This window comes from Dunckerocampus dactyliophorus, chromosome 19, assembly GCF_027744805.1.
Source record: "Dunckerocampus dactyliophorus isolate RoL2022-P2 chromosome 19, RoL_Ddac_1.1, whole genome shotgun sequence".
Classification (NCBI taxonomy): domain Eukaryota; kingdom Metazoa; phylum Chordata; class Actinopteri; order Syngnathiformes; family Syngnathidae; genus Dunckerocampus; species Dunckerocampus dactyliophorus.
The window spans coordinates 20,578,770-20,599,796 of record NC_072837.1 but is presented as its reverse complement, the minus strand read 5'-3'; the positions used below and the strand labels follow the sequence as shown (position 1 = coordinate 20,599,796).

The window sequence follows — 21,027 nt, the reverse complement described above, 5'->3', positions numbered from 1 at the left end:
ATTGGAACCAGATGCATATCATTAAATGGAGATCCCTTTTGTCACGCTAATTGTTTGCGCTCTGCCATCACAGACACTCCGGTTATCCCCGTTGTCGAAGAGAAGATCGAACTATCCGGGGTACCCGAGATTTATCATGACCTTAAGCAGGTTTTTAGTAAGGATCGCGCCCAAACTCTGCCCCCGCATCGTCCGTACGACTGTGCTATTGACCTGTTACCAGACGCTACCTTACCAAACGCAAAATTATACAACGTGTCGGTTCCTGAGCAACAAGCCTTAAAGGATTATATTTCCTCATCTCTCGCTTTGGGATTTACCCGCCCGTCCTCTTCTCCTTTAGGGGCGGGATTTTTCTTTGTCACCAAGAAGGATAAGTCACTTAGGCCATGTATCGACTATAAGGGACTTAACAGTATCACTCTCTGCAACCGGTACTCGCTTCCCTTGATGGACTCCGCCTTCTCTGTATTACATTCAGCACAGGTATTCTCTAAGTTAGATCTTCGGAACGCTTATCACCTGGTGCGCATAAGGAAGGGGGACGACTGGAAGACAGTTACACTTTGAATATTTGGTCATGGCCATTCGGACTTACTAACGCCCCCGCAGTTTTTCAAAATCTGATAAATGATGTGTTAAGAGATATGATCAATCGCTTTTGCTTTGGATACCTTGACGATATTCTCATTTTTTCTAGGAGTGTACAAGAACATATCCGTCACGTCCGGCTTGTCCTCCAGCGACTCCTCGAGAATCAGCTATATGTCAAAGCAGAGAAATGCGAGTTTCACACCACCTCCGTGTCCTTCCTGGGGTATATAGTGGAGAAGGGCCAGATACGTGCCGATCCAGCTAAGATCCAGGCGGTGGTGGAATGGCCGACTCCTACAACAAGGGAGCATTTGCAGAGGTTCTTGGGCTTTGCTAACTTCTATAGACGATTTATTCGTAACTTTAGCAGCAAGGTTGAACCTCTGACCATGCTTACATCTTCCAAGATTCCTTTTGTATGGAACCCCAAGGCGGAGGAGGCGTTTAAGCATCTTAAGAGTTTATTCACTACCGCACCCGTATTAATTCATCCCAGTCCTGCTTTACAGTTTCTTGTGGAGGTCGACACATCGGATACGAGAGTGGGAGCCGTCCTGTCGCAGCGGTCCCCAGTCGACCAAAAGGTCCACCCGTGTGCATTCTTCTCGCGTGGCCTCACAAAAGCAGAGGGTAACTATGATGTTGGCAATAGAGAGCTGCTGGCCATCATTCTCGCGCTGCGGAAGTGGCATCATTGGTTGGAGGGTGCGGCTCTTCCATTCATGGTCATCACTGATCACAAGAACCTTGCTTACATCAGGACTGCCCAAAGACTCAATGCCCGTGAAGCCCGGTGGTCTCTTTTTCTCACCAGATTCAACTTCTCCATTACCTACAGACCCGGTTCACGCAATATCAAACCCGACGTGCTGTCCAGGACTTTTGGTACCACGGAGGAGGAGGCTGCACCGGAAACCATAATACCTGTGGCTCGGGTGTTGGGGGCAGTCCAGTGGGAGGTGGAGAAAAGGGTTTCCGAGGCCACCAACGGAATGGAACCACCTCAAGGCTGTCCACAAGGAAGACTATTCATTCCCCAGGATCTTAGGTCTGAGGTCATACAGTGGGGGCACTCGTCCAAGGTGGCTTGTCATCCTGGGGTCAGTCGCACACAAGCCGCGGTGGCGCAGAGGTTCTGGTGGCCATCCATGACGACGGACATAAGAGGATTCGTCGCGGCCTGCTCTGTCTGTGCCAGAAGCAAGACTCCTCACCGTGCTCCTGCTGGACTGCTTCAGCCACTACCCATCCCATCCTGCCCTTGGTCCCACATCGGCCTGGACTTTGTTACCGGACTACCCGCCTCTCGAGGCAAGACTGTTGTTTTGAGCATAGTGGAGCGCTTCTCCAAGATGGTCCACTTCATCGCCCTGCCAAGCCTGCCTTCTTCCCTGGAAACAGCACAGCTATTGGTGAGACACGTGTTCCGTATTCATGGCATACCACTGGACATTGTCTCCCTCAATTCACGTCCCGAGTATGGAGGGCCTTTTGCAAGACTTTGGGAGCATCTGTCAGCCTATCCTTGGGACATCACCCTCAGACCAACGGCCAGACAGAGCGGGCCAACCAGGACCTGGGGGCGGCGTTACGATGTGTTTGCCACCAGCATCCGGCAACATGGTCCTCCCACCTCCCCTGGGTAGAATATGCCCACAACACCCTTATAAGCTCGGCCACAGGTATGTCACCGTTCAAGGTTGCCTACGGTTACCAGCCTCCGCTATTCCCTTCACAGGAGTCAGATGTTGCAGTCCCATCCATTCAGGCCCACCTGCACCGCGCCCGAAGAGTCTGGCGGGAGACTATTGCGGCACTTAAGAGGACAGCGGCACGTAATCAACGCTTGGCAGATCGCCATAGGGTTCCGGCACCGGACTATCAGGTGGGCCAGGAGGTCTGGTTGTCGGCTAAGGATTTCCCGCTAGCAGGAACCAGCAGGAAGCTAGCTCCTAAGTTTGTGGGACCCTTCCCCATCGAGGCCATCATCAGCTCCTTCTCCGTCAGGCTCAAGCTCCCACCATCACTCAAGGTACATTCGGCGTTTCACGTCTCCTGCATCAAGCTAGTTTCCTCCAGCCAGCTGTGCCCGCCGGCCGAGGCGCCGCCCCTGCCGCGCATGATCAATGGTCAGCCAGCATACACTGTGAAGGCTCTTTTGGACTCCCGTAAGAGGGGTAGAGGGTTCCAATATTTGGTCGACTGGGAGGGATACGGTCCAGAGGAACGTTCCTGGGTCTCCCGCTCCTGTATCCTCGACCCTTCACTCATTAGCGACTTCCACCGTCTCCACCCTAATAAACCAGGTAGGCCGTCAGGAGATGCCTTATAAGAGGGGGGAATACTGTTACGATGGTGTTTGTTGCTCTGCTGCCGCCTTCTGTCTGTTTGCCCTCTGTGCAGCTTCAGCCGGTGTGGGTGGAGTTCCCAGCACACACCTGCTGACAACCAGCGGCAACAAGGAGCCAGAGCCAGATTGTACTCCTTGCTACCCCGTTACCTGTTCCGCTAGGTCCAACTCCTTACCTGCTTCCCTGCTTTCTGGCTTCCCTTCGTTACCGCTCTTTGTCGTGCTTATGGACTTGTACAGTATACCTACCGTTGTTCCGCTCAGGTTTGCCTGTAGTAATTCTTTGTTGTATCATAGTTATTTCCTGTCAGCCTTTTGCTGACAGCGTTTTCTGTTGATACTTTTAGTTTTGTACTTTTGCCTTGTTTGTATTTTTCCCTTTCTTGGGTCACCTTCTGTTATTAAACCTTTTTGTATCTTATTTTGGACTCCTGTGTCAGGTTCTGTGTGCTGCTCTGCTGCCCTCTGGCTGTCTCTCGTTATAGCACACCTCTGAGGTTGCAGGTGGGATTGATTAAGCACACCTGCAGACGATTAGGAGCTGCCTACTTAAGCTGCAGCCAGACTCCAAGCCAGTGCCATATTGTTGCCAAGCCTGCCCCAGCTACTTGCTCTTTCCAGCATCTCGTATCCAGTATTGTTGCTCTCTGACCGTGCTTTTCTTGTATGCCTTTTAGTCCCTGCAGTTGTGTGGTTCAGCAGCGTTTTCAGTTCTTGCTCTGCCTATTGTTTTGTGCAGCTTTTTGTGTTTTGTACCTTTTTCCTCTATGCTAGTTTTTCCGCAGCACCCTCAGTTTTCTCGTTTTTCCCTGTGATTAGCTCCAGGTGTTTTCAGTTGTACTTTGTGGTTTTTGTTGTATAACTTGGAACCCTTTGTTAGAATAAACTTTGGCTACTTACTTCTTGTCTCTGCTTTGGAATCCAGTTCACGGCTTAGCCGTTTCCTAACATCCTGTCTCTGGTTGGGATCCGCCACGTCACCCGTGGCTCCACCCCTTGTGACAGTTGGTGTGTGCAAACAGAAGAGCAAACTGGGTGAGATATAAAGCCAAAGTAGCAAGCCAGTTTTCTGAGTGAAAAGTGTGGACTGAACGTTTTACTGCTGGGCAGTGTAACAGATGCGAAAAAAACATGTATTATCATGTCTGAAATGTTTTTGTTTATGGATTAATTTCTCCAAAATCCTTACTTTGTGATTTGTTTTGGTTTCTTCTTAAGCTATAGTTTAACATTTGTAACTTTATTTTCGTATTTCCTTTGTCATGGTATGAGCTTTTATTTTGAAGGTTCAGGGGATGTTGCTCACGTTGCCAGTCAGTCCATTTTTGTGCTGGCTGACAGGTACTTTGGTGTGGGAGCAACTAAGTTCTGTAATAACATTTCAGTGGTTAAAATATTGTTTTATATTAACCTAATGGAACCGATGTTGTTACTTATGTTTGTTTAATAATATGTAGTGTGGTTATGGGGGTGTTTTTGACTGTGGGAGAGCAAGCTAACTATTTAGCTAACAGCCACGTTTTTCTCTCCTAATGGGGGTGTGCGTGAGCGTGCTATTGTGCATTGTGCTGAATGTGCCTTATTCTTGCACAGGCCTGTTGTTATTGAGGAGCTCACGTGCATGTCCTCTTCATATATTCCACCACACTGCAGGAATAAACTTCTGTTCCAAAGCCATCTCTGTTGTCCCTCAATCGTGCACCAGAACACAATGCAGTGTAGTTGGGACATGCGGATACACTGGCAGCCCGGCTACAACAGGCTGGACGTACTGGCTACAGGAAGTGTTACGCCGAGTTTGTGTTACTTGTCACTGTGCACTATGTACCCGGAACGCAATTGGTCCCGCTCACTTCCTCCTTTAGCTCATGTTTACGACAGTGCTTCCGTGACATCACGTGCTGTGGTACTGATTCTATTTGAAATGTATGAACATGAACGGTCAATGACCATACTTCATACACAGTGTGTGACATGCTGGGAGGTTACTTTAAGAGTGACTTGTTAAAAGACGTTTCTATCGTTTTATGACATCCACCAAGGCTGAGCTGTGTAAAATCGTACGCAATGCACGTAGCGCCGACGTAAAGGTCTTATCCGCTTACGTGTAACATACGTAAATACATGTGTATAAACCGCGCTTTTTTTCCACCGGTAAGACGTGAAAAACGGGTGCGGTTTATACAAGATGACAAGTTTGTGACCAGACAGAAATTGACCAGAAGCAGACTTTAGAATTGCCGTCTGTGGGTCAGACCGTTGCTTTGACTTTAGCGCCCTCTGCTGTACAGTTGCTGAAAGTGCAATTCCTTTTTCACTTATCTGACAGCTGTGTCTGTATTTTCACAGAGAAACGATCTCTATATACACTGAAGCTAACCTAAGCTTCCATTAAAACATTGCAGATGGTTTAAAATACAATACAACGTTGGAGTTTATTCACATTCACACTGAAGCAATGCAGTGTTATGTACAGTACATGGATAACTGATGCGCATGCGCAGAACGCCGCTCGCGTCTCCACTAAACCAACATTAGCTACCGTTAAATCAAGGCTAAAGCTAAAGCAGCTAAAGCTAAAATGCCACGGCGATCTTTCACAGCAGCATTCAAACTCTCCGTCTGCCGGTAAGCAGAAGACTTTGGGAACCGGGCAGCAGGACGGCAGCACGGTGTGGACGAGTCAGTCATCCGGCGTTGGAGAGCGGACATCATCGGCAAGTTGACGGCAAAACATTTCTTACATGAATTCCATTGCAGATGAATTGATGGACGGCAGATTTCTCCTTTCTTCTTTTTGAAATTGTTTAGTACCTTTAGCATGTTCATTTGAGATGAAAGAGTTGGCAAGCATTTATGAAGTAAATTTTTTTTCCCCACCGTGAGACTGAAAATAGGGGTGCGGTTAATACACCGTGATTTACAGTAAACCACATCCAAAGCAGTGATTTCAGTGTAAACAACCATTAGCAGTGTGGAATGATGGATTCATCTGGAGTGTTTTTCTAAACGGGGAAATAGCATCCATCCAAACACACCTTCCTGGCATACCTTCCTTGTCTGGATTTTTTTCAGTGGCGAAAAAAACGGCATATAATTTATGGAACAAAGAAAAGAGGGCTCAAATTGTCCACTTGCACCTTGGATAAAAGAAAATATGATCCATCCATCAATTTCCCTCCGCTTATCGTGGGTCCAGCAGTCTCAGTAGGGAAGCCCAGACTTCCTGGTTCCCTGCTAACTCCTCCGGCTCCTCCGGTAGGACACCATGGACTTCCCAGGCCAGCTGTGAGACATAATCCCTCCAGCGTGTCCTAGGTCTGCCCCGGGACCTTCTCCCGGCCCTGCCTGCTGTCATCGGCCGGACTATCAGCCAAATTGTTGCTGAAGTCTAACACCTTTCCAGCGTTACGTGGTGGTGTTGAAGAGTCAGAAGAGCCAACTGTAAGGAACAATGTATCAGTGTCCTAATGTGTGTATTTTGGTAAGTCATCGGACTAAAGGGGGTCTTCTGGGGTGCGACCGATCACAGCAGAGTGGGCGTACCTGGGGTGGAGTAAATGACACGGACCGTTTTGGCGGGAGGCAGGAAACACTGCAGGAAGAGTCTGGTCCCCTTCAAGTGGACGTAACCACCACAATATCATCAGAGGAATGAAAGAAAGCCTTGCAAGATTAACAAATAGTGCCCATCATTATTCAGGATCACAGCAACATTTAATGGGCCCCTGCTTTGCCCAAGCCCCGCCCCTCCAAGGAAACTTTGCAGAAATCCAACAAATATGTTTCATGTAATCCAGCTAGCGCCTAAACAAACTGCAATGAAAGCATAACCGTGTTTGCAGAGACAAATGTCAAACTGTCCAACTAGACGTCAATAATCAAGATGGCGCTACATGAGTGACCCATCGTAGCGACCACGTCACTGTGCTGGATTACAAATATGTCTTTTTAAATTTAATTCCTTTACAAATCCACTTCCTGGGACGCGTGTCCGTTCACATGGCCTGTCTGATCTTTTCCAGGCTCTTCTCAATGTTGTCGATGACCTCCACAGCAGCCTGTGGGATCCTGGTGCCTGGCCCGAAGATGGCACACACGCCGCTCTTGTACAAGTAGTGGTAGTCCTGCGGTAGGAAGCCAAGCATGACGAGAAATCCCACTTAATGACATGTTTTTACTTTGTCGGAATGCAACGGTGGCTGTTGCTTGGTAACAACGCTGATGCTGAATCCCATGTGAAAGCTTCATGTAACGATTAACACCAGCTCTTAAACCCTTGCTAGCTTGCTTGACCAATGACGGCCTGTCAGTTCCACAATGTGGCTCCACCTGCTGGACCTGGTGGGAACTACCCCACTTGGAGCCAGGCCAAGCAGCAAACACAGCCCCTCCCTTCATGATGCTGTGTGTCCTAACTACTGACTTTGTGAGACAAAAAGCATTTTGAAAAAGTAATTTATTGAAAACAACAACTCAACTGAAATAGGCTGTTTATCAGCTGATCAAAAGTTTAAGACCATCGCTCAAAAAAGAACCAAAAACTCTCCAAAGCAGAACCAAAAATGTTGTCAGTAGGACTCTAATGAGGAGCTCCACCGTTCTTGTTCATCACTTCCAAAATGGCATGCTTGATGCCAGTGTCCAGGAGGCTAGTGGGAACATTGCTCCAAGTGGTGAAGATGGCTTCACCAAGGGCATCAACTGTCTGGAACTGATGGCCATTTTTATAAACTTCCCTTGCCATGAATTCCCAAATGTTCTCTATGGGATTTAAATGAGGGGAACATACAAGATGGTCCAAAAGAGTGATGTTATTCTCCCTGAAGTCCTTGGTCAAGCCAGCATTGTGAACTGCAGCGTTGTCCTGTTGAAGAACTCAGCTGTTACCACACAGACGAGGGCCCTCGGTCATGAGGGACGCCCGCCACGACATCTGCATCCTTTTGACGACCCCGCACCACTTGAAACTCCGGTGTTCCACTGAATGAAAAAGCACCCCAGATCATGATGGACCATCCTCCGCTGTGCCGGGTAGAAAACATCTCAGGTGGGATCTCCCTGTCATGCCAGTAACGTTGGAAGCCATCTGGACCGCCAAAGTTACATTTTTTTCCTCATCAAAGTCTAAGCGGGCACTTTTGTGGCGTTGAAGGAGACGAGGTCTTTGAATTTCTTTTTTGTTTTTTAAAGCCTTTTCCTGCAGATGCCATCTGATGGTTATTGCGTGCAGTCGGCACCAGTGAGGGCCTTCATGAGGGTGAAAGACACCCCTGTGTCTTGATGGACAGCCAATGGGATGCTCCGGCTCAGCGCAGGTGTGATGTTCTTGGGTCTACCACTTGACTTTTTTGTTCCATAATGCTCAGGATCTGCTCCCAACCTCAGCAGCCATGGCACGCTGCGAGAGGCCTTGCTTATGCAGCTCCACAATCCCACCACGTTGAAAAAGAGAACGCTTCTTAGCTTCACCATCAAGAGGGCATGACAGTGGGAATGATGACACGACATCAACATTCGAAGCACATTTGGGCTTTTAAAGCCTGTGGTCTTAAACTTTTGATCAGCTGATAAACAGCCTATTTCAGTTGAATTGTTGTTTTCAATAAATGACTTTTTCAAAATGCTTTTTGTCCCCCCCCCTTGTGTTTGCATATTGTAGCTCTACTTAAAACCTCATTAAGATCCAAATGTGCAAAATGATCATTCTAGACATTTTTCAACTGCTCTTAAGATTTTGATCAGGAGTGAATCTCTGGTCAGTGCCGCTGATTCTTGCATAATCTGAACATGTTCAAGTTGTTTATTTACAAATACGTTGTGTTCAGTTGAACGTTCTCAGAAAAAGGAACGCGTTCATTGAACGCGTTGAAGCACAACACTGCAGTGGTGAGGTGCAATAGAAGTGAATGAAGCCTTGCAGTATTTCACTGATTGCTGCTGCTTTTGTACTACAGTGGAAATGTGTGCTGATCTGAAGTTGCTGTTTAGGAAGTGTATTTTTACAGAACATGCCATCTCAGCTGCAAACTGTACAACTTGTGGAATGTAGTCATATTTTTACAGAAAATCATTCAGTTAAACACAGGCAAATATGAACATAGCCAGTATGAAATGATGTTTAGATTGGAAGAGTCTTCTTCCCAACACATGCTGCTGTCACTGAAGATACAGCTCTCACTGTTTGCTCTGCTGCAACTATGAAATAGCACTACTGTCCTCCCATATCATGTACCAGCTGGGAGGATTTTGGGATTCCAGCACACTGCTATCACATTCTCAAAGGTGTCAGGGTGGAGTTTACCTGGGGGGGGATGACGCCTCCACAGATGACCAGAATGTCGGGCCTATTGAGCTTGCGCAGCTCCTTCATCAGCTCTGGCACCAGCGTCTTATGCCCAGCGGCAAGCGTGCTGACGCCGACGCAGTGCACGTCCGCGTCCACCGCCTGCTGGGCCACCTCTAGGGGGGTCTGTGGAGACAAAAAGAAAGCCTATGTCCTCTAGAGCTAAGGGTCTGATTAGGCCGCCCGAAGCTTTTCATTTCACATGCTATGCATCACTCAAATAATCAAAGCATTCAGTCTAACTGCACACATGCTCATTCATGCAGTACTTGCTCCACTCAGCAGGGGGCAACAACAATGTGTCCGGGTCACAATGAAGCAGCAGCAAAAGACTAGCATTTAACTCATTCAATACCAAAGACACAAGTGCACATTAAGATATGTTGGAGTAGTTTGAAGCGTACCCCGCCTGTCGCCCGAAGTCAGCTGGGATAGGCTCCAGCATGCCCCCGCGACCCTAATGAGGAAGAAGCGGTATAGAAAATGGATGGATGGATAGTTTGAAGCCATCAAAACGGCCACAAGATGGCAGGAGTGAGTTTGATAAGAACTCAAAATGGATCTTTTGCATGTATTCACACTCAACAGCAAGGAGGACATGAAAAAGTGTGCAGAATTGTAGCGTGCACAAGGTTACACCTTGTAGGGAACTTTTAACACATGCACACACACACGCAGTTTAGTTCCAAATGGGTTAGGGTTAGGGTTACTGTAGGCAACTGTAAATAGTTGATTGTGTTATGTTTGATAATAAATAGTTATTTGGATGTTTTTTGTGTTGTTTATGTTGGTATACTTGTTTAAATATTTCAGCTGTCACAAAAGCAAAGTGAAAGTTATGCTTGAAATGTATCTTTTCACAAAAAGCTGCTTTTCTCCCTGTTTTAGTTGGGAATTGATATTTTCCTGAACTTACCTATGATCTACTGATGATTACTAAAGACTGCAAAAATGGATGATGAAAGACGGGAGTCTAATGTTTCTTTTAGTAGGTTCCATGTTTATATAGCCATGGAACACAATATTCTGTGTGCGTTGAAAATCAGTTTAAATGGTGTAAAATGGCCACTACTGAGGGGGCTGTCTTTTGGAAAAAGGCAGGGATTGAATGAGTTAAACAACTACGGTGCTGCAACTCTAAAAAGAAAAATAGATGCTAAAAGCAGTTCATTACTAATATAGTCATAAAGAAGAAAACAAAAAAACAAGCAAAATGTTACCCTAATCACAAATCTTCTACATGACAGAGCACTCTGCTGTCTTAAAGAAACCTACTGCAAAACCACACAAATGAAAAGCCGTCTGCTGTTTACTAGGATCTATGCTGCTGCAACAAAACATCCAGCCAAAGATCCTTTCTACAACAGCAGCGCTCTGCTGTACCTTCCACAGCACAGCCTACTGGTAAAAGAAATGCTAGTCAAAGATCTTCTATATGACAGGAGTGTTCTGACATGTTTAAGGACCTCTTTCAAAAAACCCACACAAAAACAAACACTCCTGAAAGATCCTGTACTGTATATAACAGCAGTGTTTTTTACATGTTGCTCATCATCCACCATCCTTATGTGAAACACGTCTTCTAAGATACAAAAACAGGTCAAAAGAGGCAGCTAAGAATGCACGTAATGGGACACACCTATTCTGCCTATAAAACCTCCAAAAAGCGCCAACAAGGCTCCACTTCCATAATGTGTGCTGCATTATTGTTATTAACGTTGTGACGCCCAAGAACTACCTTCCTGCGTAGTGAAGCCTCGCTACAGTATACTGTATGCCAGGAGGGCCATAGATGTATGTGTCTACTTTAACAACATGGGGGGGTGGTAAAAGGAGACCTGAAAGAGCGGCCCAATGTCTACGTCGAAGCCGAGGTCAGCGAACCCTGTGGCAATGACCTTTGCTCCTCTGTCGTGGCCGTCCTGCCCCATCTTGGCCACCAGGAGGCGAGGGTTGCGTCCTTCGTGGTTCTTAAACTGGGTGACTCTGCATTTATTGAAAGGACAGATGGTGAAACCTCTCAGCAGCTCGCCGAGATGCGCCCACAGCGAGCCGCCAAGATCTCGTACCTGCTGTGAGCCTGTGCCATTTCCTCGTGCTCGCCAAACTCGCTGCGGTAGGCGCCACTCACCATGCGCGTGCTCGCTTTGTGCTCGCCAAACACTTTCTTCATGGCGTCCGTGATCTCACCAACGGAACATCTGAAGAAGACACAGCGCTGATTCTGCTTTGCCACTGGTATTCGTACACAGTACTGCAAATCCATGTGGTGATGAGGACAGCGTTTGCAAAAACAAAATACTGCTTGATCAGAGCTGACAAGCTGCCACCCCATCATTTGACTGTTGTCACTGCTCCCCTTCTGCGGTTTCTGTAAAGTGGTAGCCAACAAGTTCAATGACTTCACCAGGGGCGGATCTAGCTTTTTTTGAAAAGGGGGGGTGTGGCCGAGGCCGTAGTCCGAGGCGCTGGAAATGGAGGGGAGTGTGGGGGCCCTCCCCCAGAAATTTTTTTTAAATTAGACCTCATTTCCTGCAATCTGCTGATATCTGAGGCCAATTTTATGTCCTTAATTTCAAGAGTTTGTTGTTATTTTTATCCTTGGAATATATCGTTTAAGCCAAAACATTCTACAGTGGTATGAAAAAGTATCTGAACCTTTTGGAATTTCTCACATTTCTGCATAAAATCACCATCAAATGTGATCTGATCTTTGTAAAAATCACACAGATGAAAAAACAGTGTCTGCTTTAACTAAAACCACCCAAACATTTATAGGTTTTCATATTTTAATGAGGATAGCATGCAAACAATGACAGAAGGGGGAGGAATAAGTAACTGAACCCTCTGCCTAAGGAGACTTACAGAGCAACTGAAACCAATTTTTACCAAACAATTCAAGTCAGGCGTGTGCCCAATCACTGATGAGTGGTTTAAAGCAGCCCTACCCACTATAAAACACACCCCTCACACCCCCCTCTAAAACCACGTCTGTTCACATTAAAAACGTGTAGGTACCTGGCACGTGCCGCCTCCACGGCTAACGCTAACAGGTTGCCCTGTCTGGTCCGTGCGCATTCCTTGATGGCGGCAAGACACTTGCTGGTGGCCTCGGCGTTGCGGCTCTCCCTTACCTGTGACAGGATATCCTCAATACCAGCTTGTTCTTTAGTTGCCATGTTACTGTGTTTGTACTTCCTGATTAGCTAGTGCAGGTGTATCTAATTAAGTATCTGCTGTGTGTGTGTGTGTGTGTGTGTGTGTGTGTGTGTGTGTGTGTGTGTGTGTGGCACTCGCTTGGCCAGCGCTGACCTTCTTCAGCTTCTCAATCTGTTTCTGCCGCACGAGCGTGTTGTCTATGGCCAACACCTCCACGCTCTCCTCCTCCTCCAGGCGGTACTTGTTGACTCCAACGATGACCTCTGACCCTGGGTGGCAAATAAACAAATAAGACAAAAGGGGGTGTGCCTCCTGAAATATTTGCCAAAAACAGCAAAGTAGAGCAGGAACCACACACACACTGCACAGCCATTACAGTCTGCTACCTACAGGCACACACACACACACTGCACAGCTACTACAGTCTGCTACCTACAGTCACACACACACAACCCCACACTGCACAGTCACTACAGTCTGCTACCTACAGTCTCTCTCACACACACACACACACACACACAGCACATCTACTACAGTCTGCTACCTACAGTCTCACACACACACACAGACACACACACTGCAGAGTCACTACAGTCTGCTACCTACAGTCACAAACACACACACACACTGCACAGTCACTACGGTCTGCTACCTCCAGTCACAGTCACACACACACACACACACACACACACACTGCACAGTCACTACGGTCTGCTACCTCCAGTCACACACACACTGCACAGTCACTACGGTCTGCTACCTCCAGTCACATACACACACACACACACACACACACACACAAACTGCACAGTCACTACAGTCTGCTACCTACAGTCACAACCCCCCCCACACACACACACACAGCACATCTACTACAGTCTGCTACCTACAGTCACACACACACACAGACACACACACTGCAGAGTCACTACGGTCTGCTACCTCCAGTCAAACACACACACACACTGCACAGTCACTACAGTCTGCTACCTACACTCACACACACACACACACACACACACACACACAGCACATCTACTACAGTCTGCTACCTACAGTCACACACACACACAGACACACACACACACTGCAGAGTCACTACAGTCTGCTACCTACAGTCACAAACACACACACACTGCACAGTCAATACGGTCTGCTACTGTACCTCCAGTCACACACACACACACACACACACAGCACAGTGACTACGGTCTGCTACCTCCAGTCACACACACACACTGCACAGTCACTACAGTCTGCTACCTACAGTCACACACACACACTGCACAGTCACTACAGTCTGCTACCTACAGTCACACACACACACTGCAGAGTCACTACAGTCTGCTACCTACAGTCACACACACACACACACACACACACACCCTGGCATTCACTACTAACAACCATGTCAACATTTGTACCGATCAACACCTGACTTACTGTACTGTATGTGTGCATGTACGTGCACATGTATTTGTATGTACAGTATGCATATGTACATGGCTCATCAACACCTGACTTACTGTATGTGTGTACATGCTTGTTTACACCACTCCATTACTCAACCAGGGATTGCTTTTATTTGATTGACTGATTTGGTATTTACTGTATATTTTGAACAAAAAGTTTATTTTCATTAAGTCATGACCTACTTCTCGTGTATTTATTGTGCTGGCAGCCTTTCTTCTCTTGTGTCTAATTGTGAGAGTGAACTGCTGGTTGGTGTTTCTTGATGATGCGCTGCACAAATGAAGTTCCTACCGGATAAATAAAGTCCTTCTAATCTCGTCTGAACACGATGTTAAGACGTTAGAAGAAAGGAAGCGGCGATACATCCCAATGATAGAATAGGATGGAAGGATCAGATCATCATCTTGTTTCATCTTTTGTGTTTGCATCATTTAAGATGCCAACGTGCACGTCAACACTCACTTTTGCAACCGCAAAAAAAAAAAAAAAATGTATTTTTACACTTCATATTTCTTTCTCGCATATGGATATGCATATTTAATAGTTATAACTAGGATGCATATATACTGCTCAAAAAAATTAGAGGAACACTTGGAAAACACATCAGATCTAAACTGGGGGAAAAATGATCTTGAATATCTTTCCTGATAATAAGTGGGTGATGTATTAGTAACAAAATGATGCCACATAATTTGATAGAAATGAAAATGATCACCCTATAGAGGGGGGAAATCAAAGACACCCCAAAAATGAAAGTGAAAAAATGATGCAGCACACTGGTCCATTTTGCTAAAATGTCATTGTAGTATACTTTATTGAAGTATTTAACAATGTACTCACGTTATTTTTTATCAATCCTCATCCACAAATCCATCAAAGTCCTCATCTTCTGGATCCGAAATGAACAGCGGCGCAAGTTCTGCATCAAACACGCCAGGTTCCCTGTCGTCATTCTCAGAGTCAGTCTCGTTGCCGTGTGGCACCTCAGAAATGATGCTGGCTTTTGCGAAAGATCCAACAACAGTGCATCAGACACGTTAGCCCAAGCATCCACAATCCATTCACAAATTGTGGCCACTCAGCCATTTTCCTCATCCTTCCAGCCCCTTTGATTGGTCCGGCTGGAAACTTTCCTTTAGGCAGCGTCTTCCTCTTAAAAAAATCACCACAGGTAGCAGTTTCTGTCCATTACCATGGCAACCAAGCACAACAGTAAAAGCCAACTTCTGGTGCCCCGTTATGTGTATCTACCGTGCTGGTCTTCTCTACAGTGTGCTTCACCAGGATGTGGAAAGTGAGCGGCACGTCGTCCATGTTGGTAATGTAGGTAGTTGGGTAGTAGTTGTCTGCAATGTTTTTATTGCAGTAGGAGCGGAGGATGGTCAGCTTTCCTTGTAATCCGCTGGATTTTGCTGTGCCACAGTAGTCCTTGCCCGGATGGATAGATGGCACCGTTTCATTCCTCTAGTATATAAGCAGCGTGTCGGCAGGAGACGCTCCCAGTCAGTCGAGCGGAGAACTCATAAAAGTCACACAGCAACACGTACAGATTTTGGAACTCGGTACACACCTAAGGCGCGCCGCATTATAAGATGCCCCGTCCATTTTGGACAAAATTTCAGACTTTTAAGTGCGCCTTTTGGTCATGAAAATACGGTATATAGAATATTTTATGAATCTGTGTATGTACAGTAGTACCTCGCACAACGTAAACCTCCTTTTTCGTAAATTCCACTGAACGTAAAGAATTTATGTAAATTTTTTGCATTGTATTACGTAAGGAATTCCATATAACAAAGCGTCAAGTCCGTGCAAGCGACAGAGAGACTAACAGAGTACACTTGGTGACGCCTTCTGGCTTCACGCTCTCATTGGCTGATTATCGGGGCACCGCCTACACTGTTATCTCATTGGCTGACTTATCCAGCACGTCCAAGTTTGTATGTGAGCTCCCTTCCTCATCGTAGTCGCCCTTACTTAAACTAGTTTGCACGCATTGAAATCTGTTCTTAACTTGTTTACTTTTCTTTGTGTTAAAATTACCGTAGTCATAGGCCCTAAATTAAGTGTAAGGGATAAGAAAAAAGGGAAAAGTTGTCAATCGAAAGGAAGCAGGAAGTTATCCACAAATTCTGACGCTTCATGCTCTCATTGGCTGATTATTGGGGCACCATCTACGCTCTCATCTCATTGGCTGATGATCGCTGCACCGCCTATGCTCTTATCTCATTGACTGACTTATCCAGTGCGTCCATGTTTGTGTGTGAGCTCCGTTCCTCATCTTAGTCGCCCTTAAACTAGTTTGCACGCATTTAAATCTCTTCTTAATTTGTTTACTTTTATTTGTGTTAAAATTACCGTAGTCGTGGGCCCTAAACCAAGTGTAAGTGGTAAGAAAAAAGGGAAAAGTTGTCGATCGAAAAGAAACAGGAAGTTATGCAGAAATTCTGATGCTTCATGCTCTCATTGGCTGACTAATCCAGCGCGTCAGTGTGTTTATGAGAGACATGCTGCTCTGTTCCTCATCGTAGTCGCCCTTAAACTAGTTTGCACGCAGTGAAATCTCTTTTTAATTTGTTTACTTTTCTTTGTGTTAAAATTACCGGAGTCATGGGCCCTAAACCAAGTGTAAGGGATAAGAAAAAAGGGAAAAGTTGTCGATCAAAACAAAGCAGGAAATGATCCAGACGCATGACGGTGGTATGAAATTAAGTGATGTTGCTAGACTATACGGCCGTTCCCCATCGAACATACAAACAATAATCAAACTTATTTATTACCTTATTTTATATTGGAATGTTACTCTACTATGTTTATGCTGTTTTCTTATATTTTCCCACCATATTTGGTGGACTTTGACTATTTTGAAGGCCCAAAGGTGTGAGTTTGGGAAGATCTTGGAACGGATTAGGCTATTTACATGTATTTTACGCTTCGTATAGCATAAAATCCCTATAACATAAAGGTTCTTGGAACGGATTATTTACGTTGTAGGGGCGTCTACTGTATTTGTTTTCCATGGTGTCATTCATCAGTTGATTGCATCATTATCAACAACAACAGCAGCAGCCTACTTGAGTCGATGCGGGCCTGCCGACGCGCAGCACACTCCTCGATGCGCAGTTTCGGGATGCCCTCGGACACCGCCCTGGCCATGCCGCCCATCTCCTCGATCTCCTGGATGAACTGTGGGGTGGGAGGACACCTACTGTCACCTAGTGGCCTTTTCTTTGTACTGCCAGCTTAAATGCTAACATCTATGTGTGCTTGCAAACGTTTTGCTATGTCGCAGTAAGTTCTATGGTTATCATCACACTCCCTCTTTGCTGTCACTGGTAGCCTTGTGTGTCGTGTTCCCACTCAATACTTTCATCCGCATCGTTTAAGATAATCCTAAACACGCACGGACCGACCTTCAACGCCGTGTTGTAGAGGTTCTCGGTCAGTGACTCCATCATGTGGGACCCCCCCCAAGGATCGGCCACCTTGGGGATGCCCGACTCCTCCTGTATGATAATCTGCGTGTTGCGGGCGATGCGGGCGCTCTTCACCGTGGGTAGGCCCAGCGCCTCATCGAATGAGTTGGTGTGGAGCGACTGGGTGCCGCCGAACACGGCCGCCATGGCCTCAATCACCGTGCGGATCACGTTGTTGTATGGGTCCTAAGGGAAGGGGTCGTGGGGCACTTCATTAAGAGCATGGATTTAACACAAGACCTTCTAGGACCTACCTGCTCTGTGAGAGACCAACCGGACGTTTGGCAGTGAGTGCGGAGAAGAAGAGACTTGGCGTTTTTGGGCTGGAACTTCTCCTGGATCAGCGTGGACCACAGCCTCCTCCCCGCCCGCAGCTTGGCAATCTCCATGTAGAAGTTCATGCCGATGCCCCAGAAGAATGACAACCTACACACAGATGACAGACGCCATTCAATAAAATAACATGAAAAATCTACATAATCACATTTTTCAAGTCAGCTGGAGAGCATCATGTCTGCAGTCTGACAAGACATGAAGGGTCGGAAATGGAAAGCGCCCAGCGGACACAACTGAGTGCCATATTGACCTTTCCGCTCGGGCATCTGGAATGAATCTTTTATTGCAGTTGCAGCTCAATCAAAACCGGGAGAAAGCAGCTTACTGTGGAAAATACTTGGGACAACATTAGCATTGACTGTTGCAAGAAAGTACATCAATAAAATCTGACTATGGAACTGCAAAATACTGGTAATGGTACATACTGTACATATTTTACTTTCTTATACAGTTCCACATGTCCAAAAGACCCCCCCTCTTCGTTACTCACTTAGGGACAAAAGCAATAATTAAAAATAAAATAATATCTATACCGTCCTTTAAGTTAAAATAAACAAGGTGATTGAGGCAATATGATGTAATAATAATATTTTTTTTTTTTTACCATTGCAGCATACCAGACTAGGGATGGAATAATAAATGAAAATATGTTTTTATATATTATTTTATCTATATATTCAAATAGACATATATATATATATTTGTATGTTTCCCTTTATACAGCATTTTATGGTATTTTAAATGAATGTGAAAATAATTCATATTCTAACTGGTCAATATCACTCCGCATGCCCCCTCGTGGCTGCAAGCAGCATGGGGCTGACGTCAAGGCAACCTGATTGGATGATTTATCATTGTGGCCTTTGACTGTTCTGATCCAATAGTTGGTATCCGACGTGTTTTCATTAAGTTGGAAAAAAGCACAGGTGGCCATACCTGGGTGCAAACTCATCAATGGTCAAGCCGGCTTTGAGTCCGGTGCGACAGTACTCCAGGCCGTTAGCGATGGTGTAGGCGACCTCCAAGATGGCGTCGGCTCCAGCCTCCTGGAGGTGGTAGCCGCTGATGGAAATGGAGTTGAACTTGGGCATGTGCTGCCAACACAGTTAGCCATGACCGATAAAACATCACACAGAATATGAGAAATGACCTTTTTGCACACAATACCTGTGAAGTGTACGCGAAGATGTCTGCAATGGCGTGCATGGAAGGTTCCGGCGGGAAGATATAGGTGTTGCGCACCATGAACTCCTTCAAAATGTCGTTCTGGATGGTGCCGGTCAACTTGGCCTTGGGGACGCCCTGCTCCTCGCCAGTCACAATGAACATGGCCAACACGGGGACGACGGCGCCGTTCATGGTCATGGACACTGACATCTTCTCCAGCGGGATGCCGTCAAAGAGCATTTTCATGTCCTCCACCGTGTCAATGGCCACGCCCGCCATGCCGACATCACCGTGGACCCTGGGGTTGTCCGAGTCGTAGCCGCGGTGGGTGGGGAGGTCAAAGGCCACGGAGAGGCCCTGTTGGCCGGCTGCCGTGGAAGAACAAACACTGATGAAAACACATGCTAAGCAGACACTTCATTAGGTACGTCAAATGAGATGCACTGGATCTCACTAATACCTTTAATGTTGTCCTTGTAGAACTTGTTGCTCTCCTCCACGGTGCTAAATCCAGCGTACTGCCTGATAGTCCAGGGTCTGTTGGTGTACATGGTGGGGTAGGGCCCCCTGGTGTAGGGAAACACTCCCGGCAGTTCGTCAGCACTCCGGGCAGAGTCGGCTTTGGTGTAGACCGGCTTGATGTTGATGCCCTCGGGTGTGCGCCATATCAGATCTTCCGGGTTCTTCCCCTTCAGCTGCTTCTTGGCCAGGCTGGCCCACTGCGGGTGAAGCTCCACCTGGTCCTGAGACGACGACACGCAGGTGTGGACGCGGGAGGACAGGGATGCTTGAACAAGGTGCCGGGCAGCCGGCGTCCTACACGCTCTGTGTGCCCTCAGCATGCTTCCTGTTTCTCACACACACACACACACACACACACACACACACACGGATGACATGACGTAGTGGTGGGTGGACATTTTAATACTCTGCTTATCTATGGAAATGTTGTACAGTACGTCGTGAATTTCTCTTGGAGACAAATAAAGTGTCTGTCTACTGTTAACCTCCTGGATGTGCATACACAAACAACAATCTCAAACAAAATCCCTTAACCAAATACAATCAACAGTAGTCTTTGAAACCTCAATCAGTTATATATTTCACTTGATTTTAGACCAGTTAGGACTAACGCAGTTGACAAAAATAGCACTATTTGCTGTACTGGGATTGAACAAAAATTTGCTATAAACAAAGTCAACGTGAGCTACATACGTTAGCAGCATTAAGACGTTTTGACAACTTTACGATACACCGCAGAAAACACACAAAATGCATCTTAAATCCATACCCATACAGCTGTGAATTCTTTCCAATAATATTAAACAGACAAATTTTCAGTTTGAACAACCGAAGTCAAACTAGGCGTGTAGCTAGTTAGCCTGCTTTAGCCAACGGCGGCAAGCTAACTTCTGTCTTAAAAGAATATAGACAGACGTCAAATAAATGTGTAATTTAGCCGTTTCATAGAATAAATAATAAATACTCGGTATTTTTTTCTGACCTTGTCTCTTCTAGTAATATTTCAGGTTGACGAAAGGCGTGTGTGCTTCTATCCAATGCACTTTCGTAACATTAGCCGTTAGCCAATCGGCAGCTCCGGCTGCTAGTCTATGAACTTTGACCGAACAACCCGGACGTGAATTTTCGGCAGCCATATTGGAGCGGTACAGTACAACTACCGAGAGCTGCCACATTGATTGTTACTCAACTAAATCGTGGAGTGCTACTAATGAGCTAATCTTCATATTTTGTCGTGCAAACATTCTACAAGTAATTTAATTGGTGTTTTAATTGTTTTATGTATAATATGAAGTGAGTAAACACTCTCCTTTCTGAGTCAAATTCCTTGTTCGTGGACGCATACTTGGCCAATAAAGCTGATTCTGATAAAAGATGCAATTTTACCTCTGCAGTTGTGCCATTTTTATTCAAGAGTTGGTGAACAAATGGTAGACTGGATCAACTGGAGAAAAAAACACACTTGCAGTCACTGCTTTTAAAGAGGGTTACAATATATTTCACAAGGAGCACTCAGCAGCACAAACCCTGATTATTAAAGTGGCGATGCAGACAGACAGGTTGTGTATACTGTATATTGTATGGATTATGTTTATATATAGCTA

The 21,027-nt window shown here is 46.1% G+C and overlaps 1 protein-coding gene across 3 annotated transcripts; it reads right to left on the bottom strand.

Annotated features, from left to right (window-relative positions):
- Nucleotides 1-5,192: 5,192 nt before the first annotated feature.
- Nucleotides 5,193-20,954, bottom strand: mmut (methylmalonyl CoA mutase). Of its 3 annotated transcripts, none has more exons than XM_054762044.1 (13): nucleotides 20,406-20,797; nucleotides 19,362-19,748; nucleotides 18,902-19,269; nucleotides 18,671-18,828; nucleotides 17,653-17,824; nucleotides 17,336-17,584; nucleotides 16,997-17,108; nucleotides 12,603-12,718; nucleotides 12,309-12,424; nucleotides 11,360-11,491; nucleotides 11,189-11,276; nucleotides 9,249-9,416; nucleotides 5,193-7,071 (listed from the first exon to the last, which is right to left on the bottom strand). In XM_054762044.1, exons 2-13 carry the CDS (start codon nucleotides 19,741-19,743, stop codon nucleotides 6,943-6,945), a joined length of 2,190 nt encoding a protein of 729 aa, XP_054618019.1. In that variant the 5' UTR covers nucleotides 19,744-19,748; nucleotides 20,406-20,797; the 3' UTR covers nucleotides 5,193-6,942. The 3 variants fall into 3 exon arrangements, with proteins under 3 accessions (XP_054618019.1, XP_054618018.1, XP_054618017.1); XM_054762043.1 differs by lacking the exon at nucleotides 20,406-20,797 and adding an exon at nucleotides 20,810-20,954 and having other exon boundaries at nucleotides 5,206-7,071; nucleotides 11,129-11,276; XM_054762042.1 differs by having other exon boundaries at nucleotides 5,208-7,071; nucleotides 11,129-11,276; nucleotides 20,406-20,796.
- Nucleotides 20,955-21,027: the final 73 nt, after the last annotated feature.